Source organism: Castor canadensis, chromosome 2 (assembly GCF_047511655.1).
Source record: "Castor canadensis chromosome 2, mCasCan1.hap1v2, whole genome shotgun sequence".
Classification (NCBI taxonomy): domain Eukaryota; kingdom Metazoa; phylum Chordata; class Mammalia; order Rodentia; family Castoridae; genus Castor; species Castor canadensis.
The window spans coordinates 173,547,731-173,570,459 of record NC_133387.1 but is presented as its reverse complement, the minus strand read 5'-3'; the positions used below and the strand labels follow the sequence as shown (position 1 = coordinate 173,570,459).

Here is a 22,729-nt window from a genome sequence, read left to right as displayed (position 1 = left end):
AGCCATCTTCCTTTTCTCCCTGCTTTGGTAATGGAACATCTTCCATGTCTTTTTCTAGTTCTTTTCCTTTTGTAGTCATGAAGCACTTGTCAGGGTAGATTTAGTAAGCATTCACCTGGTGTTTCTTCTGAATCAAATACCCAGGAACTCCTCTGCTTTGACTCCCTGATAAAGTTGTTACATGTACTTTAGTTCTTCTGATTGGGTTTTCCTGACTTCTCCTGACCTCTATCCCCAGGTCTTCATTCAAGATGGATAGTATTATCTCACAGCTCTTCCTGCAGGGAGGAGACAAAAAGACAGTATCAGTTTACTGGAGAAATTTCTGACAAGGAAAGTTACTGTTTTTAATTTTGAGTAGTATTTAATAATTTTAAACAAATTCTTCTCCCTCTACTCCTGCAGATACTAATTTTGAGAAAACAGAGCTTAGGCTACTATAACTTCCTGAAATGAGTGAGGTGAAGGAAGAAGGAAAGGCAGCAAGTTTTCTGTGTTGAACAGGATGTCGTTCTCCAAGAAAGCCAAACTGAGGCTCTTGTTGGATTTGGTATCTGCCTGGAAGGGGAGGCCAAACCTTATTTTTAACTAGACTCTGGAGTATTATTGTAATCTCAGATGTAGACTTAAGTTTTTAAGTTGGTTTATTTAGGACTGTTGACACAGACACCCATCTTTTAATTACATGCTTTGGTTAATTATTTAGCGTGTGGAATGTGTAACCTTTCTGATTTACTATGGGTACTAAGAATTGGAAGGTCTCTATATGTCCTTTTTTATCCATTTCTAAGCTCTCAAATTTGACTAATCCCATTGTTTTTTATGGTATCAGTCAAGCTGATGTTTGAGGTTTTTAAAATTTTTTTGTTTTAGTAGATGTGTCAGATTTAAACAGCCTCTCCTTGGATTTGTGGTCTTTATTGAACCCAGAAGTTATCACTTATATATATATCTTGTGATAGATTAAATCATTTTGGAAATCTTTTTAGCATTATTTCAACAATTGAATTACTATCATGAAATTAGAAGTTACCAAACATCTTTCATTTCAGGCACCTGATAAATATTTTACTTATCAACATATTGTATTACAAAAGTACACTACGAGTAAGTGACAGGATCTGTTAGCTTCTTTTGGTGAAATACAAAATACATCACCTGACTCTTCTGTATCTATACAAATCATTGGGTATTACTAATTTTATCATTCACAATCACATAAGCCAAGTGGACTATTAAGCTCAATTTGGTGGTTCCAAAGAGAATGAGTCTGTGGTTTCCACCATGTATGTTATCAAAAATTGACGGGTTTGAGCCAGGCGCTGGTGATTCATGCCTGTAATCCTAGCTGTTCAGGAGGCAGAGATCAAGAAGATTGAGGCTCAAAGTCAGCCAGGCAGATAGTTCTTGAGACCCTCTCTCAATAAACCCTTCACAAAAAAGGGCTGGTGGAGTGGCTCAAGGGGTAGGCCCTGAGTTTAAGCCCTGGTACCACACACACACACACAAAAAGAGAAGTTGATGGTTTTGCTCTTGCCTGTGTCACTTCCTAATAACTGTGGCATCTTCCTTCAAAGGACCACTAGTTTTATCCTTGGTTCTGAAATAACCCTCAGTGACAGAGCTGACTGGGCTGTTTCATGTGCTGAATGCTTTTTTCTAGGCAGCTAGTATGTACTGAGCAGGGCATGGTTTCCATCTCCATTTATGACCTTGGAAGAGTGTAAGGAACAGGGTTGGGACTCTCAATTTACAGTCATTGGAGGAATTGGAAAGAGTGGTTGAGGCTGTTCTTAAAGGCAGAAAACTAGACATGATGAGATAAAAATAAATTGACAGGAGATACTTCAGTCCATTTGAGGATAGCAGAGGGTGCTGGGAAGGGGAGTACGTAGAAAGTCAAAGATCTGCTGTAGCATTTGTTTCCTTCCATTGGAAGGTTTGGCCATGATACATTTAAGCTCATGTTTCTGGTTTGTTCTAGAAAGTTTTGTCTTATGTGGTTGGTGACTGTCTTTTATGAAAAGAAAGAAATGCTTTTAAAAAGAGTGTATTATTGGAAACTGTAGCTCCCTAAGGCATCATTTGAGGCACTAGAAAAGATGTCAAGAAAAAGGAGAATGATAAAGGCATCATTTGAGGCACTAGAAAAGATGTCAAGAAAAAGGAGAATGATAAAGGTGCTAAAGAAAATTGTTATATGTGTCTTGCTTTTATTATTCCTTTTGCCTATCTGAATTTCTGGCCTCAAGGAACATATTTAAAAAGCATTTGACCAGGTATCTCGTAGATTGTCAAAGATGCTGTTATTTTCACAGAGGCCTATAAAGATTATCAAGAGTTGTTTGATGAGAATAGGAAATAATTTGACTTTTGGAAAGTAATCTCATCTTTAGGAGATTTTATAGTCTTAATTAGTCTAATGCCTAATTAAGTCAGAGGTGAATATAATTATAGTTAAGTTAGAAAATAGTTGAGAGTCACTAGGGAAAAGGAGTGTTGTCTCAAGAAAATTCTGATTGAAACCCAGTAAAATAGGAGACAGATTAGAAGGAACATAGGGAAGGCAGAAGTGGAGAAGGAATAGATCCTGAGTGTGACTAAAATTGGAACTAAGACCTTGGTTTAGCTTTTGAAATACCGTATAAGATAGCAAAAGATGTACCATTAAACTCAGGAAATTGGGATAATAGTCAGCAATGTGCATTCAAGATAAAGACCATGAGAAAAAAGGAAGTGTTGGACAAGATAATGAAGTTATCCAGGTTTTTTTTTTTTTTTTGTACAGACTTGTTTTATGACATTCATTTGCTGTGTGCCATGTGGCAGAAAAAGAAGTGAAATGACCCCCTACCTCTTTTACCCTCCCTCTGCCGAAAAGAAATTTTTGGCCTTGTGTGTTGGTTTGTTTAGCTAGCAGTTTTGGTTGATTAGTAAATTGTCTAGTTTTTAGATGTAGGTATTAGTGTACTGCTTCTTGGTCATTGATGTCTGAGAATGGGAACTTGTTGTTTTATTGATTTGATTTCTGTTTTACCAGCTTCCACAAAAGACAGTGTGAGTTAGTTAAGGAATTACAGATTATGTAAGTGATATGTTTTACTAGCTAATTGTCTAGGGAGTTGTTTTTACCCTGTATTCCTTCTTAATCAAGGGTAAGGAAGGTATTCTTTACTTTGGGAAATTCTTCTTTCTGTCTTCCTTTGCTCACTTTTTCCAAATTCTGGGCACCATAGCAGCTCTCTCTCTCTTCTGTGGCAGGTGTGCATCCTATTGGCTGGCTGGTATTTCTTATTCCCCCCCCTTATTCTTTTTAAATGGGGGAGGGGGTATAAAATATGTGTATGGGGAACATGCAATAATGTTGTAATGTTTCTTGTTGTTTAATTGATAATTAATTGCAAAATAATTGTTTGAATGATAACATGTTTGAGTAAATGCTAAATTAGTATTTTTTTCTAATATAATAATGAATTTGAAATCTAGCATTCCTGTAACAATGTGTCTATGTTGTCTGTCTGTGTCTGTCTAATAGTAATTAATATCTGTGGTCCGTACCTGGAAGAGGAAGTACAGCTTTAAAGGAATAACAAAAGACTTTGTGTCTTAGACCCTTCGCAGGTGTTACAGTCGGGTGAAAGAACATGGTGTTGGGAAAAGAAAGAGCAGTTACACATTTGAACAGTTGGAACAGGTGTTTGGTCAGGGAGGATGGGATGCTCAGCCCTGCCAGCCTGTACTTATTAACAGTAGTGGCTTGTACCAGGAGCTGGAGTCAGATGGCAGCACTATGGAGGACTATTCACAGGAGGACTGGGGAAATCACAGTCAGGATCTCCATGGCTATCCAACAGATCAGGAATTGGGTAAGAAAGCCAATATGTATGATACTTGTGTGTGTGCCTAATGTTATGTCCTATAATTACTTACCATTTGTGATATCTTTTGGTACTCTTCCCCACCTATCTGCAGAAGACATATCACCAATCTGTTTGGGGTAACATGGGCATCCTTGGTTTAGCCTCAAACTGCCAAATAGTACTTGCTGTTGGTCACTTGGTGATTTGGGTACCATAAAGCTTCCTAAAGACAGAGGAATTCCTAATTCTGAGCCACACAAAGAGGTTTAGTGACAGGTAGAATCCTATCCAATTCTAAGTACCCTGCACCTTGTAGTGCTAAGATCCATGCCAAGAGTGTTGACTCCAACTGCTATAAATGAATCTTTTTTGGGGGGTGGGGGGCGCAGCACTGGGGTTTAAACTCAGGGTCTTATGCTTTCTAGATAGGTGCTCTGCCACTTGAGCCACTCCTCCAGCCTGCTATAAATAAATCTGTCTTTCCCTTCCTTCATACCAAATACTCCAAATACTTTTTCTTTTTTGTCTGTGATTTGGGAATGGTCTCCCTTAGACTATAGTCTGAACAGGAAATGAGAGGCATCCTTGGTTTGTACTGAGAAGAGCTGATATGTGGATGGTATCAGTGATCATGCTTCTCCAGACTTAGGAAGGATCCCATCCCAATGGTAGCTATAATGATTTATATACAGCAAAGACATTCAAAATGGAATGGAATGGCCATCAAATTTCAATTTGTATGATCCAGTTAAGAGTATACATATAGTTTTTGGCTCTTTTTGCATTAAGTACTCTATTTCTTTTATAATTTGAAAGTACTGATTGGTTTTTGCATTGTACATTAATAGCAAGTTGTGTAATGAGTGCCTACTTTTAAGTAATTGTTCCTCCTCCCCAGTGAGGTACTCAGGTATCCCCAAGAAAGTATATGTAGCATTGGCAGTATAAATTTGTCTCCCTTGCTTAAGGTAGAAGTACACAGGCACTATTTCTACAGAATTCCTGATGATAGAGAAATACTAATTAAAAGCGTATTTTTAACTTAATACGTTTGTTGCAGATGCTATTTTTAAAAAGTCAAATATTGGAAGGGAGAAAAACTATAAAACTATAAGACTATCAATACATAGGAAAGGCATTTAAAGATTAGAAAAATAAGGACATGCTCAATGATCACTGACTTAATTTCACAAGAATAATAAGGTCTAAATTACTTTGGATCCCACAGTACTGTTTTTGCCATACAGAGTTAAGTCACCAAAACATTTTTTGGGGGGTGGGGGTGAAGGGTGGGAGGGTGCTAGCAGAATATTCTGATCCTGATACTTGGGGACTAATGCTCTGTAAAACCTACATAAAAAAATCTAAGTGGAACGGAATTATTTTCATTTTCATTCTTTTAAAATCATGTTTGAAGTGAAATTAAGCTTTAAGCTCCTAGCTAGAAATCCACTGGTGACCTTGAAGAGTTTTATACTTGTAGAGCTGGTTTCTGATCTTGCATATAAATGTGTGCATCTCATTATATATGAGTTATATTTATAAATCTGACATTGGAGAGTGTTGGATACCAGAATTAAGGCCTGGTATTGGAAAGTAGAGAACCAGCAGTAAATATAGTTACTTATTTACATAAACGTATGGTATGCTATCACTTAGGAAAATATAATTTGTTTCAAAATCTTTGCTTTTTCAGATGAAATACCTGTCACAAAGAGAACATTAAAAATAAAACAAGAATCTTCTGAAGAAGCACAGTAAGTAGATGCTTCACCTTTGCACAAAGTGGGTCTGCCCAAGTTTAGTAACCTTTGGGAGTGTGTAGATAGCCAAGCAACTAGAAGGTGCAGCTGAGTCATCAAGAAGGCATGTCTGAAAATGCTTTCTTCTCATTTTAGCTGAAGTTTTTCAGTGGGGACCTGAAACGGTGAGAATTTTATATACAACAAAAAGAAATATGTTACATGAAAATAAGTGTTGATATTGTTTACTTTTGTGTAGATAGGGCTATGTGTAGATGTTCAAATAGGTACAAAGATGAGTTACAGGGACTTAGGTTTATTTGGGGTTAGGTGAAATGATAGGAGGACCAAAGGGACATTTAAATTCCTTAGAGTATTATACTTTAAGAATCAAAGAGCAAGCTTTTAGATGACCGGTTTATGCATTTGGAAAAGAAAAAGCAGCTACTAGAGGAAGGGACAGGGTCCCCCATTGGCCCAAATTGTTCTTCCCTTTAAAAGTTTAATGTCATTTGTTAGGTTTACAGTTCTTTTGAACAGCTTTAAGTAATTTCCTGATTAAATCTATTGAAGAGAATGTATTAAGTTAAAGTTAGGGGCAGGTGAGGAATACTATTCATTTTTCCGTCTGGTGACCTTGTAACATTCATACTACCCACTTGTTCTTGTGTGTTTCATTCCACACATGTTACCTTGATGTTTGAGAGAGAGTGGAGAAAAAAGACAAGATGTAAAGATGTAAAGGACTATACTAGGTAACAAACAGTATGGTGAAGGCAAATTAATAGTTTCCTTTTAAACCACTACCACCATCACCCTTTTGCAAAAGCCTATTTCCTTTGCAGAGTATCTCTTTGGAATCAAAGAATCCGCAATGCCATTTGAGCCCATGTCTAGGGGAGAGGATGAGAATTCAGGGATTAGAAATTGTTCCTTATCCCAATCCTCAAAAAAAAAAAGAAAAGAAAACTGTGACCCAAATCAGTAAGTTTAAGGCTGTTTCTTGTTGAAAGGTAGTTTTAAGATTGTGACATCAAAGTGTTTCAGAGGAAAGAAAACTGATTCCTGTTTTAGAATATGAGTTATTACAAGTATATACCTTCAGACTCCTATTCTCCAAAAGAGCCATGACTTCCTGTCTCTTCCTAATAGCTATTTGGGACCTGTACGGGAATCTCAGTTGATAAAAATTCAAACTTCACAGAGGTGGTGTGAACAACTTCATCCCACTTGAGCTTTTGGTTGGAACTTCAGAAACCAGGAAATAGACAGTTCTCACGAACTATTTAAATAACTAGGTCTAGTTCTCATTGTACTACCTCACCTCAAAACTCCAATATGCCTCTTGAGCTTAGGTCAGCTTCCAGCTGCTCAGGGTGAGAGGTTCTGAAGAGCTTCTTGGGGTGGTCATTTATTTCCTTGTGCAATAGTTTCATCAGAATTATTCTTTGCAGTACCTGACTATAGCATTCATTAGGTAGGGCTGTGACAATGCTGAATAAAATAATGTCACCTGGGCAGCATTTTTTTGTTTTTGTTTTTCCTTTGTAGGTATATGTAGGATTAGCTAAATTAGCTGGTACTGCCTGTAGCAAAATACACCATTCTTTATTCATGAAGAGCAGTTACCTAATCTTTTCATTTATTAAACACATATTTATCGAGTGCCTGTTTTATGTCAGGCATTGAGATAGATCAGTGAGCAAAATGGACAAGTCTCTGCCCTTCGTCCCATCCCAACCCCTTAGCATAGTTCTCTTTTAAATCAATAAAACATTCCAAAAGAGAACAAGGAAGGGTGGTGGCTATGAAAGATAGCTTTCCTTCAAAGCATTGTCCTTATTGAAGGATAGTCCTATATCAGCCTCACAAGCACCATAGTCAAATAATATAAGTGATTGAGGGCCTTCATGGCCCTCAGGAACACATGGCCACTCAAGACACTTGAGAAGCTTTGAAGACAAACTAACAGGTGAAGGGTAAATACAGGGCGGTCTCAGGCACCAGAAGCAGCTGATAACAAAATGTTAGGTCTTTGTTCTCTTGCAAAAAAAAGTCTAGGGGAAATCAAAGGGCAAATAAGACAGGGCAGTAAGAATGAAGCCTCCCCAGGGTCATGGTTTGAGACCAGCCTGGGCAAAAAGTTCTAAAATCCCATCTTAACCAATAAAACATAGGCATGGTGGTGCACGTCTACCATCCCAGCTACATGGGAAGTATAAATAGGAGGATTGTGGTCCAGGCTATTCCAGGGATAAATGCAAGATGCTGTTTAAAAAAATAACTAAAGTGAAAAAAGGGGTGGGGAAGGCTGGGGCATAGCTCAAATGGTAGAGTGCCTGCCTAGCAAGCATTAGACCCTGAGTTCAAGCCCCGGTACCACCAAAAAAAAGAAAGGAAAAAAAAAGAGTGAAGCCTCCACAGAATGTTCTAAAAGCTCTTCCCCCAGGAAGTGTGAGAATTTAATGGAGAAATCTCAAGGATTTATCTCCTCCACAGCCTCTTTTCAAGATGCTGTTAGCAAATCAAATACACTTTTCATTGTTCTTTTTTTTTCCACTTTGGGTGGGACTGAGGTTTGAACTCAGGGTTTCACACTTGCAAAGCATGCTGTCTACCTCTTTAGCTACACCTCCAGTCCAGTAAGTGTACTTTTCTTAAAGCCTCTGATTGTGGGTGTGGTAGATGAATGTAATTGTAAGTCTGTAATTGATAGAGTGTAAGAGTTTGTTTCCAAGTTAATACCTAACAAACCAATCTTATAATATTAAAGTTTTGCCATACTTGAGGAACTTATAATTATATATCCATATATTTATATAAGTTGCATGAATTAAAAAATTATATGATTTAAACAGCCCATGAAATAAGAATTTCATAGTATTTTTTCTCTTACTCTGGTAAGAGTACTTTCTATATTCCTTTAGGGTTTTCTAGTATAGTGTCACTTTATTATCTTTAATCTTTCTCTTAAAACCTAAGCCTACTGTGGACCTTTTCCATCTGAATTCTCAGATTTTAAATTGGAGAGTAGTAATGAATTTAAACAAATAGAAAATGTCATTTTGCTTTTGTATCAGGTCACTAATCATGATCAGTTACATCTTTTCCTACAGCATGTGTGTATGGACCAATATAATTGAACTTTCAGGATTTCCAGTTTAGAAATTAAGTTGTTAATTATTTTAAGCAATATTGGGTGCTTTCTGAATAAAGCATCCTTCCCCTTTTGGCACTTAGGTGTGAAGGCCACCATAGGCATATGACATAGGCACTTAAACAATTCATGACCTTGGGTTTCCAAAATCCTAGTGTCTTATATAGTCATATAAATGATACAACAGGGATATGGAAGTAACAAAAGCAGTTTATCATTAATTCCTGGAAACATCCAAGGGGTTTTTCCTTACATTTTAATAGTATAATTATCCAGTATAGAAGCCAGTAGTCACATGTGGCTATTTAAATGTAATTTTAAATTAAGGGTAATTTAAAATTTAATACCTCACTTTAGCTGTATTTTAAGTTCTAGTGGCTGTCATATTGGACTGTACAGGTATAGAATATTGCCATCATTACAGAACGTTCCATTGGACAGTGGTGTTCTAAACACCTGAGGAATTTGACTCTTATTTCTCTTTCTAGGAAGCGAGACATCATGCAGAATATTGTACAGATTTTGGAATCTGTACAGTTGAAATGGGAACTGTTTCAGAGCTGGACAGACTTTTCAAGGCTACATCTTTCTAATAAACTAGCCATTTTTGGAATTGGTTATAACACTCGTTGGAAAGAGGATATCCGTTACCATTATGCTGAGATCAGCTCCCAGGTGCCCCTTGGCAAGCGACTTCGGGAGTACTTCAACTCTGAGAAGCCTGAGGGACGGATCATTATGACTCGAGTGCAAAAAATGAATTGGAAAAATGTGTACTACAAATTTTTAGAGATCACTATTAGTGAAGCTAGATGCCTGGAGCTGCACATGGAAATTGACTGGATACCCATTGCCCACTCCAAACCAACTGGTGGGAACATTGTTCAGTATTTATTGCCAGGAGGGATTCCTAAAAGCCCAGGCCTTTATGCCATTGGCTATGAAGAATGTATTGAGAGGCCCCTTTCACCCCACATGGAGCGACGCTCCCTGGACCCTGGAAAAGAGGGCCGGGTTGACCTGGAAACCCTTTCAGCCCAAGCCTCATTACAGGTGGAAATAGAACCTACCCGAATTATCTATTGCTACCTCGGAATTGCTGAGGTTAGGACTCTGCAGCAGTGCTTATTTTTACATTTCCAAGCAAATACCAAAACCTTCAGCAAAGATTGGGTTGGTATTAATGGGTTTTTGTCTCAGAACTGTATTGTGGATCCTGGAGTTTCCCCTAAATCCATCTATATCAAATTTGTAGAAGTAGAGAGAGATTTTCTTTCCGCTGGCTCTTTAGTTGAGTGCCTGGAAAAAGCCATTGGATATCCTTTAAAATTTAACAACTGAATATCATCCTTCATAAGGATGTGGGTTCAGACCTCCCTCTTCTCTGTTCACTTCCTGTTACCTAGACCTACCCTCATCCAGATGCTGCCATCACACTGTTCATGGGAACTCTTTCCACAATTGGGTCAGTACAGCCTCCACAGAATCATAGTAAACTGGGCAGAAAAAACAAGAACTCACCTGAAAATGCTCATTTTGAGCAAACAAGCTATCTAGTGGACTTGAATGGTGGGTTAGTTGTTTCTTTTTCTAAATACAGGAAACAATTTTTAAATGGATTTTAGAGCCCTAATATGAACAAATGTAGGTACATTCCATATTGGACAAAACTTATACTTTTGAGTTTCATATGAAATTGAAAAATTGTATTTTTTTCACTATGTTCCATTTTTACACATCTCTATGTCTCTATATAAGTATTATTTACAACCCTGAATAAATAAGCAATAGATAATGGCAAGTTAAAACTTGAGTCACAGTAAATAAGACTTTTTCAATATCACCTTTAGCTACTATTGTATATAATTTAGAGTTTCATTTTTTTCACCAGCCAAGTGTTTTGCTATTTCCAATCAGTGTTGCCTGCAAAGACCTTTGTTTCTGTGATGTACCCACTTTATGGTTGTGTTGCCATTTAAAGTTTTTTTAAGAAAAAGTATTAAAAGTAATACCTGCCTCTTGGCGTACTAGTTGAGCTTTTTATAGTAGAGTGTGGCCACTGTGGCAATAGGGACTGTGCTGTGGCTTTACTGCTCAGAATAAACACAACAAACAAAAAAGGATCACTCTACTCACTATACCCCATTGACCAGTGTCATTATTTCTTGCCAGAGTGTCAGAGGTCATTGGACATTTGTATTCCTTTTTGAAAAAAAAGTAGGGTATTCCTTCTGATCCTAGGAACATAAATTTGTAAAATAATTTTATTCCTCATCTTTTGTAGTTAGTGATCTGGGGCACGTTTCTCAAGGGGAACAAGTGGAAACTTGATGTCATCTTGCTGTCTCTAAAAACAGGAAGTAAGGATCCAATAGAAACACCCTACTCCCCCTTCCCCCACAAAAAAAAAAACTTTAAAAAAGTGACCCATAGGAGAGGAAATTGGAAGATATGAGTACCTAAGGAAGGTACTTATGTTTAGATCTTTTAGAGGTTTCTAGCGGGTCAGCCACCACTCTACTTGGAGGTTAGTGGGCTAAGAATAGCTCACTAATGCAGCAGTTAAGAAATAATCACTTGGTCTCATGGCAGTAACTTTTTAGATTAGTTATTTATCTTTAATGATTCCCCAATATCTCTCAGACACTTTGCTTTAAATGTGCTGCACATTCAGGTAAGAATGGTAATTCTCCCTGTTTGGCTATACTATTGAAGATAAAGTTGCATGTTGTTAAAATGTTCTTTTCCTGAAAACTGACCTCAAATCAGGGAAAATCACTGATTCTGATACCTCTTGGCTGCTTGATGTTTATTTTCTAATGACTAGAGAGCTTATTATAATGGGATGGCTTTGATTTATGTTACTTGAATCTGGGCTTATGGAGCTGGCTTTTTATCTGATGTAAGCTGCTAAAAATAGGTGCTGGTTCTGGGAAAATATAAATGTCCTGAGAATGTGCAAGTGTAGCACCTGTTCTCCCTGGGCATAGTTTTGCTCTTTGAATTATGGTCCTGAAGGCTGAGATGCAGTGACCATCTTGTAGCAATAATCTCACAGTACATAGTGCTCGGTACTGTAGGAAGAATCATTAATTACTAAGAGTACTATGTCCTCCCACAAATTTTGACACTGACTAATCCCAGCAATACAATTTTACCCTCCATCCCTCTTCCCATTGGTGCTAGTTAGATAGTTTGGGTGGAACATTTTGGGAACACTTAGTAAGGATGTTCTAGACCTACCTAATGAACATTGCTGAGATTGGGGCACTGTGACCAACCAACATGGAGAAGATGATAAACATGAGATCCAGTGTGTTTTCACCGTTTGGCTTGAAATGACTTGGAGTGGGGCAAGAGGATAATGATGGTTTGCCAAGAGAGTAGCTTACTGATATGGAGTACCATCTCTGACCAGAGCAGTCTAAAAAAGAAGACAGGTTGTCAGATAACTATGAGCATTGCTAAAAACAAGAAACACTATTTCTTGAGGCCTTAAATAAGCCTTGTAATTGATTCAAGGGAGACAGACTATATTCCAAGATGAAGTGCAATTGGCTGAAACCTGTCAGCTATGGACTTAGTGCTCACACATGTTTATGTAAGCAGTTCCCAGGTCATGAGAAGATAGTGTATGCTAAAATTCTCATTTTACATCAGGGCAGAGATCAGTGTCAACCCTAAAATGCATCTTGGCAAAAGTTTTGGAGAGGAATGGGGCTGTTCTGCTCACTTCTAGTATTTGACTCCCTTGGGGCCAGAAGAAAGAAGTGGTTGGAACAGGAGACACAAAACTTCTTTTGGGTAAAAGTCCTGAAGAGACTGCACCTATGTCACATGGAGGCATTTGCTGTCTGCAGATCACTAGCTGCAGTTTTCCTTCCCATATGGCAAGTTTTTTGTGATCTGAGTCCTAAAAGAAAAGTTAGCTACAGGGGAGTGAATACTGAGGCTGTACCTTATGTAGTACTTTATATGGGTGAGCACACCTGTGTGATTAGATGCTTCAACATCCCTGGGTTACCAGCAAGACTGTTTCTGTTCTTGGAAGGAATTACTTATACAAGGTGACTTAACCCTGGTCTGGAAACACAGGAGGGGTGTTTTATAAGAGGTGCTTTGCAATGTAGGCTAAAGTTGAGAAAAATGTGGTATAATAGGAAAGCTCTACCCTACCCCAAATCTTTTTGACAATCTCAAGTTGTAGGTCCCTGCATCAGGATGTGAGGCTGAGGAACATCTGTTCCTGTTGCCTTTGCAGCTGATGGGCTGTCAAATGTTAAAATTCCAGGAATGGCATGAGCAGTCTAGTGTTTGCATAGGTATTTCTCAGAGCCAGTACATGATCGGTATTTGAGGAGGAGCCAGGCAGCTCCTCCTGGAAGAAGCAACCAAGAGGGCAGGGCACTGTGTAGAAAAAGATCTTGAGTGACAGGGGCACAAGGGCCATACTCTGTTAAAACAACTGTGTGGAGTACACCCAATCTAAAAGGCCTAGCTGCTTTTTAGTCCCAGGTGGTTCTGCACCTCCTTTCCCCAGAACTGATTATGCTTTTTGCCCTCAAAGACTTGCTGAGTAGCTAAGCTCTACCCTGAGGTTTGAAGCTCCGCTCCACACTCCTCCCACGCCCCCACACGCCTCGCGGCTGATGAGCAGAGAAGCAAGAACAGGTGCGCGCCCTTCTGAGAGGGAGCTGCGGCCGGCAGGGGGCGCTGAGGTACTGCTTGACTACGTGGCGGCGGCGGAGGGAGGAGGCGGTTAAATTAAATTCACTGCGAACAAGATCTAGTCCTGGGAATTAAAGGATCAGAGCGGGCGTAAGCTGTTCACTGCGGTGATGGGAGGCAACGAAGATGTGGGGGATAAAGAAGAAAGGGAAAATTTTGCCCTACCCACCTTGCCGCAGCTGTCCTCCTTTCCTCAGTCAGCATAAGGCGTATAAGCGGTTTACTTCATCACCGAGGAGCTGGGAACGGGACTAGTTGCCTCGGTTCCTGCTCGGCTCCTGGGGCCACCTTGCACCAGTAGTCCCTGTTCAGAATATGAGGCAAAAGTCCGGGCTGATCTTAGGTCTGAGTTTTAGGGGGTCTGAGAACTCGCGGAGAGTCCCTCTCTTCCCAGGGAAAGGCGGTCCGCGCGTCGCATCGCAGTCCTGCCATGGCAGCCCGCAGGGTGCCTGGAAGCGGGGAGGTGGTCATGGCGGGTGTGGCTGTACCCCTTCCTGCCCGCTCCGGGGGCCGCGCCCGCCTCTGGCTACTATTCCAACAGCACAATGGGGCGGGCGTCCTGGTCCCTTCCTGCCGCTGCGCTGCCTATAGGGGAAACGCGTCTCCCGCTTCCTTCTTCAGGAAGGCTGCCTTGGTTAGGCTGAGGATGCAGTACCCTCAAGCTTGTAAGAGGTTGTTGGGGCCGGAGCTCCAGGCCTTTACCTGGAGTGTCAGATGTGAGGGTGCGATCCTGGATTTCAGATAGTTCCCAAACTCCCAACTACCCCACCCTGGTGGAGGGGGAGTATATGACACACTGGTTACTTTTTGCTCCCTGTGGGGTATCACGACTTATCTGACTCCAGCCTGAAGTCTGACCTGATAGAGGCCGCCGAATTCGCAGTCCAAGCGCTAGGAGTGCGCACCGCCCCCTCCCACCCCCACCCCGTGTCACCAGCCCGCCCCGCCCGGGAGGACGGCGACCTCTCCACTCGCTCCAATGCCCCGCCCCCTGTCGCCGTCGGTCCCCACCCCACCACCGGCATTTATTCGCAGACTTGGAGCTGCCCTTTTCAGTGGCCTGGCTCTTGAGCACGTTCTGGCTGTCTCTTAGCCTTGGCACCTGTTGGAGAGTGTGTCCCAGAACTGTCGTCTCTGATTGTGTCTTGGTCAGGGAGGGCCATGATTTCCCTGCCTGGTGCCCCTGCGACCAACTTGCTGTTTTTGTTCCTGGGAATGAGTACTCTTGGTGAGTCAAACCTGGGACCAGGAGGGACTAGGGATTTGGGATGGGGAAGATCCGACCTTGAGGGAGGACTTTGTCTACTGAAGAGTGAGTTGGTTGGGACTCCTGCTTGAGACCCTTGTCCTTCCCCACCACCCCCATCATCCTCCACCCCAGGGCATCACTGACTGCTGCCGATTTCTCTCCCTTCTAAGGCAACAGCTCCCAGTTTGGGGGTGGGTGGGGGCGGGGATAGGGATAAGGATATCTCCAGCAAGACCTCAATACCTCTGGGATGAGTTATCTGAACCATTCCCCTCTCCATCCCCACTCAACAGAGCTGGATGAGTTCAGGCTCTAGATAAGACTCTGACTAAAGAGCTTAAGGACTTAGCTCTAGTCCCTCTTCGCCCCCCACCCCACACTCAAACTGATGTGAAAGATCCCTGGGGGAATGCCCTGATCTCCAAGCTTCACATACTTACTTCATGTCTATTCCCCAGGCCAAATTCTCCCTTTGCCTTCCTCCTGTTTCCTGCCCTGGAAATCAAGGGAGGTGCCCCAGAAGCATGACCGTGAGGTCATTTGGACACAGGAAATGGGGGAAGGGTTCAAAAGCCGAAAGGAGAATTGTCACACAACATACCCCTAGGTCCACCACCCTGTATCTTTTCCCAGACCCAAAAGGAACAAGGGAAACAAGAGAGGGAGACAGAGAGATTGGGAACCACTTGGAGCAAATGTTTTAGTAGTGTTGAAAGCCTGAGACTACATATGGGGAGAAAAGGATCCAGTGTAAGTAAGCTGGTTCACTTGCTGCTTCTCAGGCTTTTTGGTTTTTTTTTTTTTTTAAATAGCCGTTTTCAAGGGTCCCTATCTGGGTTTGAAGACATCAGCTCCAACTCATTTCTCAGGTTGGAGGATGCTGGGGCAAGTAAGACCTGCCTGGAGGGATGGAGAATGAAATTGAAATTCACTCTCCATTATTAATGGGAACTTCCCTAGCTTCTGCCCTTTGCCTGATGTGTGCCAATGGTGTTGGGGCATGAAGTACAAAGGCCTCCAGACAAATGGGTCTCATGAGCAGTCCTCCAGCCACACCAAAGCCTGCACAGCCTTCTGCCCTTCTAGACTGGGTGGGCCTGATCTCACCTTCTCAGCTCTGCTTTTGCATGTTCAACCTTCAACTTCCCTAATCTCCCTGCTGGGGGAGTTTCCAAAGCATCCTGGGCATCATCTGCAGGTCACCTGCAACCCCCCTTTTTTTTTTAAATTGCAGCTCTGAGCCTCAGTAACGAACTGAACTCCCAACAGAAGCCCTGATTCAAAGTTCCTGCAGTGTCATGGGGGTTGCCCAGCTCCTGCCAGTCTCTCCTGGGTTAAAATGGGCTGAGTTCGCGGCAGACACCCGGCGACAAGGCCCTTCTGCTCCGCGGGCTCCTCCGCGACTCAGCGCTGCTGCCCCCGGGGCGTGAGAAGTCCGCGGGGGGAGTTTCTCAGAGAAAGAGGGAGACTAAAAATAGTAGCCCTGGGGAGCGGGCCCATTTCGCTGTACTCTCAGAGCAGAGCAGGCCAGAATGGTCCCTTTCTTGGGCTGCTCCAGTGTCACCCGGACGCAACAATCTCTCCCATTTCTCTTCCAATGGCAAAAGGGCCAACCACTTGGGGAACGTCAGCTCCAACTGACACCCAGGACAGGGTAGAGAGACTTCAGGCCCTCTTCTGCTTCTGGTTTCTGACTGAGGGTATAGGACAGGCAGCATTTGCTTGACCCCAATGTGTCTATTAAATTATTATGTATTTTAACACACACACACACACACACACACACACACCTTCTGCAAAATGCAGTTATAAATGAAGGACCCCGAAGAGGCCGCTAGGGCCCACAGCCATGGAAGTTCACTTCCTTCCAGGGACCTACGCAGTTTCCTGGCAAGAATAGTTACTGGCCGCTGGGCATGTGCTTCAGACAGGCCTTGGGAGAGTCGCCACCGCCCCCAAGGCTCCAGGTGTGCTTGTCCTCTCAAATGTCCAGTGGATCAGGTCCCCAGGGGTCGTGGACCTCCTTGAGTTGTTGTTCGCACTATGGAACCTCCGGTCTAGCGGCCGCCCCCTTCATTGTCTTCTGCCTTATCTCAGGGCACAAGTTTCCTGCCCAGCCCTTAGGGACCCGCCAGGAAATCGAAAGGGGGCTGGTGCAGAGGACAAGGAATAGATAGGGGTTCCGTAAAGACGCGCAGCCGGGAGGCGGTGGGGGTGGCACATCCTGGCCAGACCCCGCATCATGCGTCTTAAAGGCCTTTAGCCGAACTCCACTAGGGCTGAGAGCTGAGCGGGTCAGGGGCCTCCACCCGCGCGTGGCATCTCATATTCCTGATCTTCACTGTAGCCGAGGAAGACAAGGGACCAGGACTAGGACTGCCAGTGTCCTAGCCCAAAGTTATTTCCCAAAGAGTTGGCACGCCTTTATCTCTCCAAAGGACAAAAAATGAGTGTTCCTGTATGCCGTTGTGCAAGCGATAGCCCCTAATTGAAACCAACACCCAGGCCATCTCCTGGACGCTGGACGCACTCAGGGAAAGCTTTGTAATTGTCAGAGGACTGTAGTTACCCCGGATTGTAATTTCCTGCAACCCAATAGAACCCGCTCAGATCGCCCAGACCCTAAAAGGGCTTTCTGGTTCTCAGTCCTGCTCTTTCGTGGGGAAGCCGTCCCACTGGGACTGAGAGAAGGCCAGAAAGCACCGCGGTTACTGGGCCCGGTGTGGGCACTGGGTGCCTCAGATCTCTCCAGCTACCAGAGGTTCAGGAGCCGCAGGGTTAATGGATAACTGAGCAGCTTCACAACTGCTTATGCCCATTGGGTTGAAAACTCCCAGATCTAGGAGGCCTGGTGGCTCTCCCTTGTCTCTAGCCCAAGGAGATTAGGCGAGCAACGTGGGGTGTAGATCAAAAGTGGTAGGTCTGCCCTTCGTTCTGCTATCTTCCTCTCCTCAATGGAAGTCTTCCGCCCTTTTTCTTGGTCCTCAAAATAAACACGTATTGGATTTGAACAAAGAAGTAGAAATGTGTCTCTGCTCCCCCCCATACCCCCGATCTGTGGGGTAGGGAAACAGGACACTACAGCACTTCTCGAGGTCTCCAGTGGCGGCACCTGGCGCACGGGGCAGGGGGGGGGGGTGCGGGGGCGGTTCTTCGGGTTAGCGCTACCTTCTCCTTGGGCAGCGTCGATCAGGGTCAGTGGGCTGAGCAGAGAGCCAGCCTTGGTGCTCACGCCTCCCGCTCTGTCTCTAGCGTTCCTCTCCAGGGCCCAGCTGCAGCTGCACGTGCCCGCCGGCCTCACCAAGCTGGAGGCGGTAGAGGGAGCAGAAGTGGTGCTCCCGGCCTGGTACACCATGCCAGGGGAGGTTCCTTCTGCCCAGCCATGGGAGGTGCCCATCGTGTTGTGGTTCTTGGAACAAGAAGGCAAGGATCTAAAACAGGTAAGGGGGAGCTTCCCAGGGACTGGTAACCAGCTGGGGAGACGGGAAAAGCTGCGGAGGGTGGGAGGGGTGGCCAGAGAGTGGGGTCTGGAGAGTTTCAGGAGGACCAAGTGTCCTCACAGTGTCAGTGTGTGTTCTCATCTTGAAGACTTCTCTTTCCCCCAGTTTTCTTTAAAAATCCAGCACTCAAAACATGGTAAAAAACAAAGACATTTACTTTACTATGGTGGACATGGGGCTGGAGGTTGAGGAAATGGGAAGGTGTAACACAGAACTTTTAAAAGTGAAGTGTGTTTTGTGTGGACTTTCTCTATGCTTTGACTACTGTCAAGTACAGGTCACTTCTCTTCCTGAATGTATCTGTCTCCTTGCACCTTTACTCCTGGAGAGGCAGAAGGCCTGTTCCATGGCCTCCTGCCTCTCCTCCTTCCCTTCATGAGGCAAGATTTACACCCAGAGACTGATTACTCAGAAGGCAGTGGGACAGTTGTCAAAGCCCCTCACTTGGATGGACTCCTTCCAACTTCCTGGAAAACATGTTCAAGGGAGTGAACTTGAGACGTGTGGCTCAAATGGTAGAGCATTTGCCTAGCAAGCACAGGCCCAGAGTTCAAACCCCAGTGCCATAAAAACAAACACATAAACATATTTGTTCAATGGGGGTATTTGATCTTGGTTTTCTTTTTTTAACTTTTTTTCCTTAAACTTACCCTGTCTAATTGTATAAGTTTCAGGCATTACAAAGCCTGGTTTGCCTCTGCAATCTAAGTTTCTTTCACACATACTCCCTATCATATGATCGTTTCTGTCATTATGGCACCCTTGTAAGCACTCCACATAGGAACTGAAGTGAGTGCATAGAGGAAACCAGAACTTCTGTGAAGATGACGTGGTGCAGTGAGAGTGTGGCTGGGGAGCTGGGTGTGAACAGGAATTAGTTCAGGACAGAAGGGTGGGTGCAGATGAGAGGGACACATGAAGATAGTTTGGGGAGGGTGGGCTGTCTGAGCCTGTAGGCACACACAGGGCATCACAGAGTAACAAGTGTCCTATGCCCACTAGGTGTTGTCTTACATCAATGGAGCTTTGTCAAGTAAACCTGGAGTATCCCTGGTGTACTCCATGCCTTCCCGGAATGTGTCTCTGAGATTGCAGGGTCTACAGGAGAAAGACTCTGGCTCCTACCGCTGTTCCGTGAATGTACAAGACAGTCAAGGCACAGATAGGGGCCACAGCAGCAAAACTATCCAACTCAATGTGCTGGGTGAGTGAGAAGCTCATGCTTCTGGATCCCTCTGTATCCACACAGGGAGGTCAGGCAGGTTTCTCTCTCAAGTGATTGACTATAAGCCTTGGGGACCGGACAAGGAGTGACAGAGGGCATCTGGGGCAAGAGGGAAATCTGTGAGTCCTTAGGTGTGGGTTTTAACCTGTCTCCTGTTTCCCAGTTCCTCCAGCTCCTCCATCCTGCAGTCTCCGGGGTATACCCCATGTGGGGACCAATGTGACTCTGAGCTGCCAGTCCCCAAGGAGTAAACCTGCTGCGCAATACCAGTGGGAGCGGCTGTCCCCATCCTCCCAGGTTTTCTTTGCACCAGCTTTAGGTGAGGGAATTTCTGGAGATAACTGAGACTGTTGCTGGGGAAGGGGAAAGATGAGATATGTCACAGACAATGCTAGAAAGGACTGGGGAGGAGGATGTGGAGACAGGAGTGAGAAAGATGAATGAACTTTCAGGTGCAGACCCTGTGTTTGGTGTTTTCATGTGCTGTATAGTTTTACTAAAAGGCTGTACAGCTAGACTGGCTGCTTCAGGTTCCAGTTCTGTCACTTGCTAACTTTGTGACTGTGCTCCATTCTCTCATTTGTAAAATGGGATGTCACTAGCCCTGATGTACCAGCTATAAAAGATCTTTTAGGGACAACTGGGATATTGTAAATATGAGGTATTAGATAACTTTGAAGAATTACTATTAATTGCTGAGGTGTGGCAATAAGGGTATGATTATGTAGGAAAGTATCCTTATTTTTGGAGATGCATGCTGAAATATTACTTTAAAATGTTGACAGAGAGAGAGAGAGGAGGCGAGAAATGGACTGGCAAAATATTAACAACTGTCAATGTAGGTGTCAGGCATACAGATGTTCATTTTCTTAATTTTTCATTTGACCTTTTTTATTTGTTTGGTGCTGACGTCCAACACAATGCCTTGTGTATGGTATGCATGTGCTCTGCAACTGAGCTATACCCCCAGCCTCATTTTTATTTATAATTTGTTTATTTGTTTATTGGTAGTACTTGGATTTGAACTCAGGGCCTCACACTTGCTAGGCTCTACCACTTGAGCCACTCTACCAGCCTTCATTTGACCATTTTTATAATAAAAGTCTTCTCTCTCTCTTTCTGTATGTATCTCATAGGTTTGTTGTGAAATTTTAGCTAGTGAAGAACTTAGGGCCATATTTGGCTTAGAGTAAACAGCCAATAAGCACTACCTGTCAAAATGATTAGTCTGTATAATTCTTTCAACACCACCAGGGAAATCATATTACTCCATTTTACAGATGAAGAAATGAGGATCCAGGGATTTCAAATAACTTGCTTAAAGTCACTTGACCTATTCTGAATCCCAGGTTTTCTAGCTCCTAGCATTAAGTTCTTTCTCTTTCATTACACTACCTTTCAGAACTAAAGGGTTTTCTGTGCATCAGTTTGGTTCCTTTCAGATATCAGTTGGGGTCCTGAGAAATGGAATTAGAGGCAAGTATTGATCTTTCTGGTCTGCACCTGGGAGCAGGGCCCAGAAAACTGGCAGTCACATTTTCCCCCTCCATTAGAAAACAGATAAGCCATGACTCCCAGAGTCAAAGAGGAAGGGCAGGATTTTTTTTTTCTCATGTGGGAAGGAAGATCCCTGGACTGATGGCTAAATTGTGTCCACAGATGCCATCCATGGGTATTTAAGCCTCACCAATCTTTCCACTTCCATGTCTGGAGTCTATATCTGCAAGGCCCACAATATGGTGGGCAGTGCCCAGTGCAATGTGACCCTGGAAGTGAGCACAGGTCAGTGAGGGGTAAGTGTGGTTAAGAAGTGTGGTCAGTGTGTGTGTTTGAGGGGGTTGCAAGAGGGGGGGAAGCCTGTCTGTTGAAGACACTTACTGTAGCATGAAAGGGAGCTTGTCCTGGTCAAAGGTTTGTACAGATATTTGGCCAGTGACTGGCTACTTTCTGCTTGACAATGCCTCCTCCACCCCCATCTTTTTAACAGAAAAAAAGAGAATGTTATGGTAGCAGTGGGGATAGTGGAACTAGAAAGGTGTCCCCGTTAGGTGTCCCACTCTGACACAAAGGCTATTCCAGGGCCTGCAGCTGCAGTGGTTGCTGGAGCTGTTGTGGGCACTCTGGTTGGATTGGTGCTGCTAGCTGGGCTGGTCCTCTTGTACCAACGCCGGAGCAAGGCTCTAGAGGAGCTGGCCAATGACATCAAGTAAGTATCCCTAGTGTCTGCAGAGATGGGATGTCTCCTAACTCTTTTCACAGTCTGGGAATCTGTGGAGCTCCTATCTAATTGAAGGGTGGGTAGCAGCCAAAACCTCAAATTTCTATGGATGGGTTATAAGGGAGAGAGAGAGGAGGGTTGAAGTGTGCATGTGTGGAGGGAGAGTAAGGCAAAACATGTAGAAATGCTTGTGTTTTTTCTCTTCTGCCTCTGATCTCTTATTACTTCTTTGATGACCAGGGAGGATGCAGCTGCTCCCCGGAACCTGACTTGGCCCAAGGGCTCCGACACAATCTCCAAGAATGGGACTCTTTCCTCTGTCACCTCAGTAAGAGCCCTCCGCTCATCCCATGCTCCTTCCAGGCCTGGTGCATTGACCCCCACTCCCAGTGTCTCCAGCCAGGCCCTGTCCTCACCAAGACTGCTCAGGACAGATGGAACCCACCCTCAGCCAGTATCTCTCAGCCCTGGGAGGGTTTCTTCATCTGCCCTGAGTCGCATGGGTGCTTTACCCGTGATGGTGCCTGCCCAGAATCAGGCTGGGTCTCTTGTGTGATGGTCCAAGCAGTCATTGGCTAAACCGTTTGGTGTTTCTCCTTCCATAAGAGGCCTGAGTCTTGAGAGGGTAGCCATATTCCAGACCGCCAGTCTTCTGCCCATACATCTCCTTACTGTGGGAACACCAGGTCTCAGTAAGACCCAAATGTCCAGGAGGTGAAAGTAGAAAAAGAAGGGTATTTGGGATTGGCTCCCCTCACTTCTCCCTATGAAGCCAGCTGAATGCTGCTGAGACTGGCTACCCTCCAAGTGCCCTGGAGGAAACTGACAGTCAGCAAGCCCTTGGCCCCTGTGATCTGTACCCCACTCTTCCTTAATGCCATCCTTTATTGCCATTCCAGCTCCCTGTATTAATATCTCCTGTCCTGCTGACTTAGTTGGGTTTTGTTGGGACAGGGGATAGGGAAGATATTTTAAAAACTAACTTGAAATATGTGTTTTTGTTTTTACTTTGCAAATTTCAATAAAGACACATTTATTTGTATGGAATAA

General features: G+C 43.6%; 2 protein-coding genes and 1 long non-coding RNA gene across 13 annotated transcripts in view; 2 read left to right on the top strand and 1 right to left on the bottom strand.

Annotated features, from left to right (window-relative positions):
- Msantd2 (Myb/SANT DNA binding domain containing 2) overlaps positions 1 to 13,228 on the top strand; it is a 34,734-nt gene extending 21,506 nt beyond the window's left edge. For 2 of the 9 annotated variants that reach the window (XM_074066430.1, XM_074066429.1), the window contains 3 exons: positions 3,767 to 3,866; positions 5,557 to 5,617; positions 9,248 to 13,224. In XM_074066430.1, the coding sequence (XP_073922531.1) occupies positions 3,791 to 3,866; positions 5,557 to 5,617; positions 9,248 to 10,100 (990 nt within the window). In that variant the 5' untranslated portion in view covers positions 3,767 to 3,790 and the 3' untranslated portion in view covers positions 10,101 to 13,224. Of the gene's footprint in view, positions 1 to 3,610; positions 3,867 to 5,556; positions 5,618 to 9,247 lie in introns of those variants that run through there. The other 7 variants (XR_012445569.1, XM_074066432.1, XM_074066428.1 and 4 more) reach the window with 6 other exon arrangements.
- LOC141420873 (uncharacterized) lies at positions 142 to 15,247 on the bottom strand. Of its 2 annotated transcripts, none has more exons than XR_012445576.1 (3): positions 15,177 to 15,247; positions 13,657 to 13,791; positions 142 to 278 (listed from the first exon to the last, which is right to left on the bottom strand). It is a non-coding gene; the product is annotated as an uncharacterized lncRNA (long non-coding RNA). The 2 variants fall into 2 exon arrangements; XR_012445577.1 differs by lacking the exon at positions 15,177 to 15,247 and adding an exon at positions 14,346 to 14,393.
- Positions 14,498 to 22,721, top strand: Esam (endothelial cell adhesion molecule). Of its 2 annotated transcripts, none has more exons than XM_074066434.1 (7): positions 14,498 to 14,715; positions 17,989 to 18,176; positions 19,332 to 19,440; positions 19,625 to 19,780; positions 21,121 to 21,243; positions 21,541 to 21,667; positions 21,920 to 22,721. In XM_074066434.1, the coding sequence occupies exons 1-7, from the start codon at positions 14,649 to 14,651 to the stop codon at positions 22,233 to 22,235; spliced, it is 1,086 nt and encodes a 361-aa protein (XP_073922535.1). In that variant the 5' UTR covers positions 14,498 to 14,648; the 3' UTR covers positions 22,236 to 22,721. The 2 variants fall into 2 exon arrangements, with proteins under 2 accessions (XP_073922535.1, XP_020013413.1); XM_020157824.2 differs by having other exon boundaries at positions 14,500 to 14,715; positions 19,239 to 19,440.
- The last annotated feature ends 8 nt before the right edge of the window (positions 22,722 to 22,729 follow it).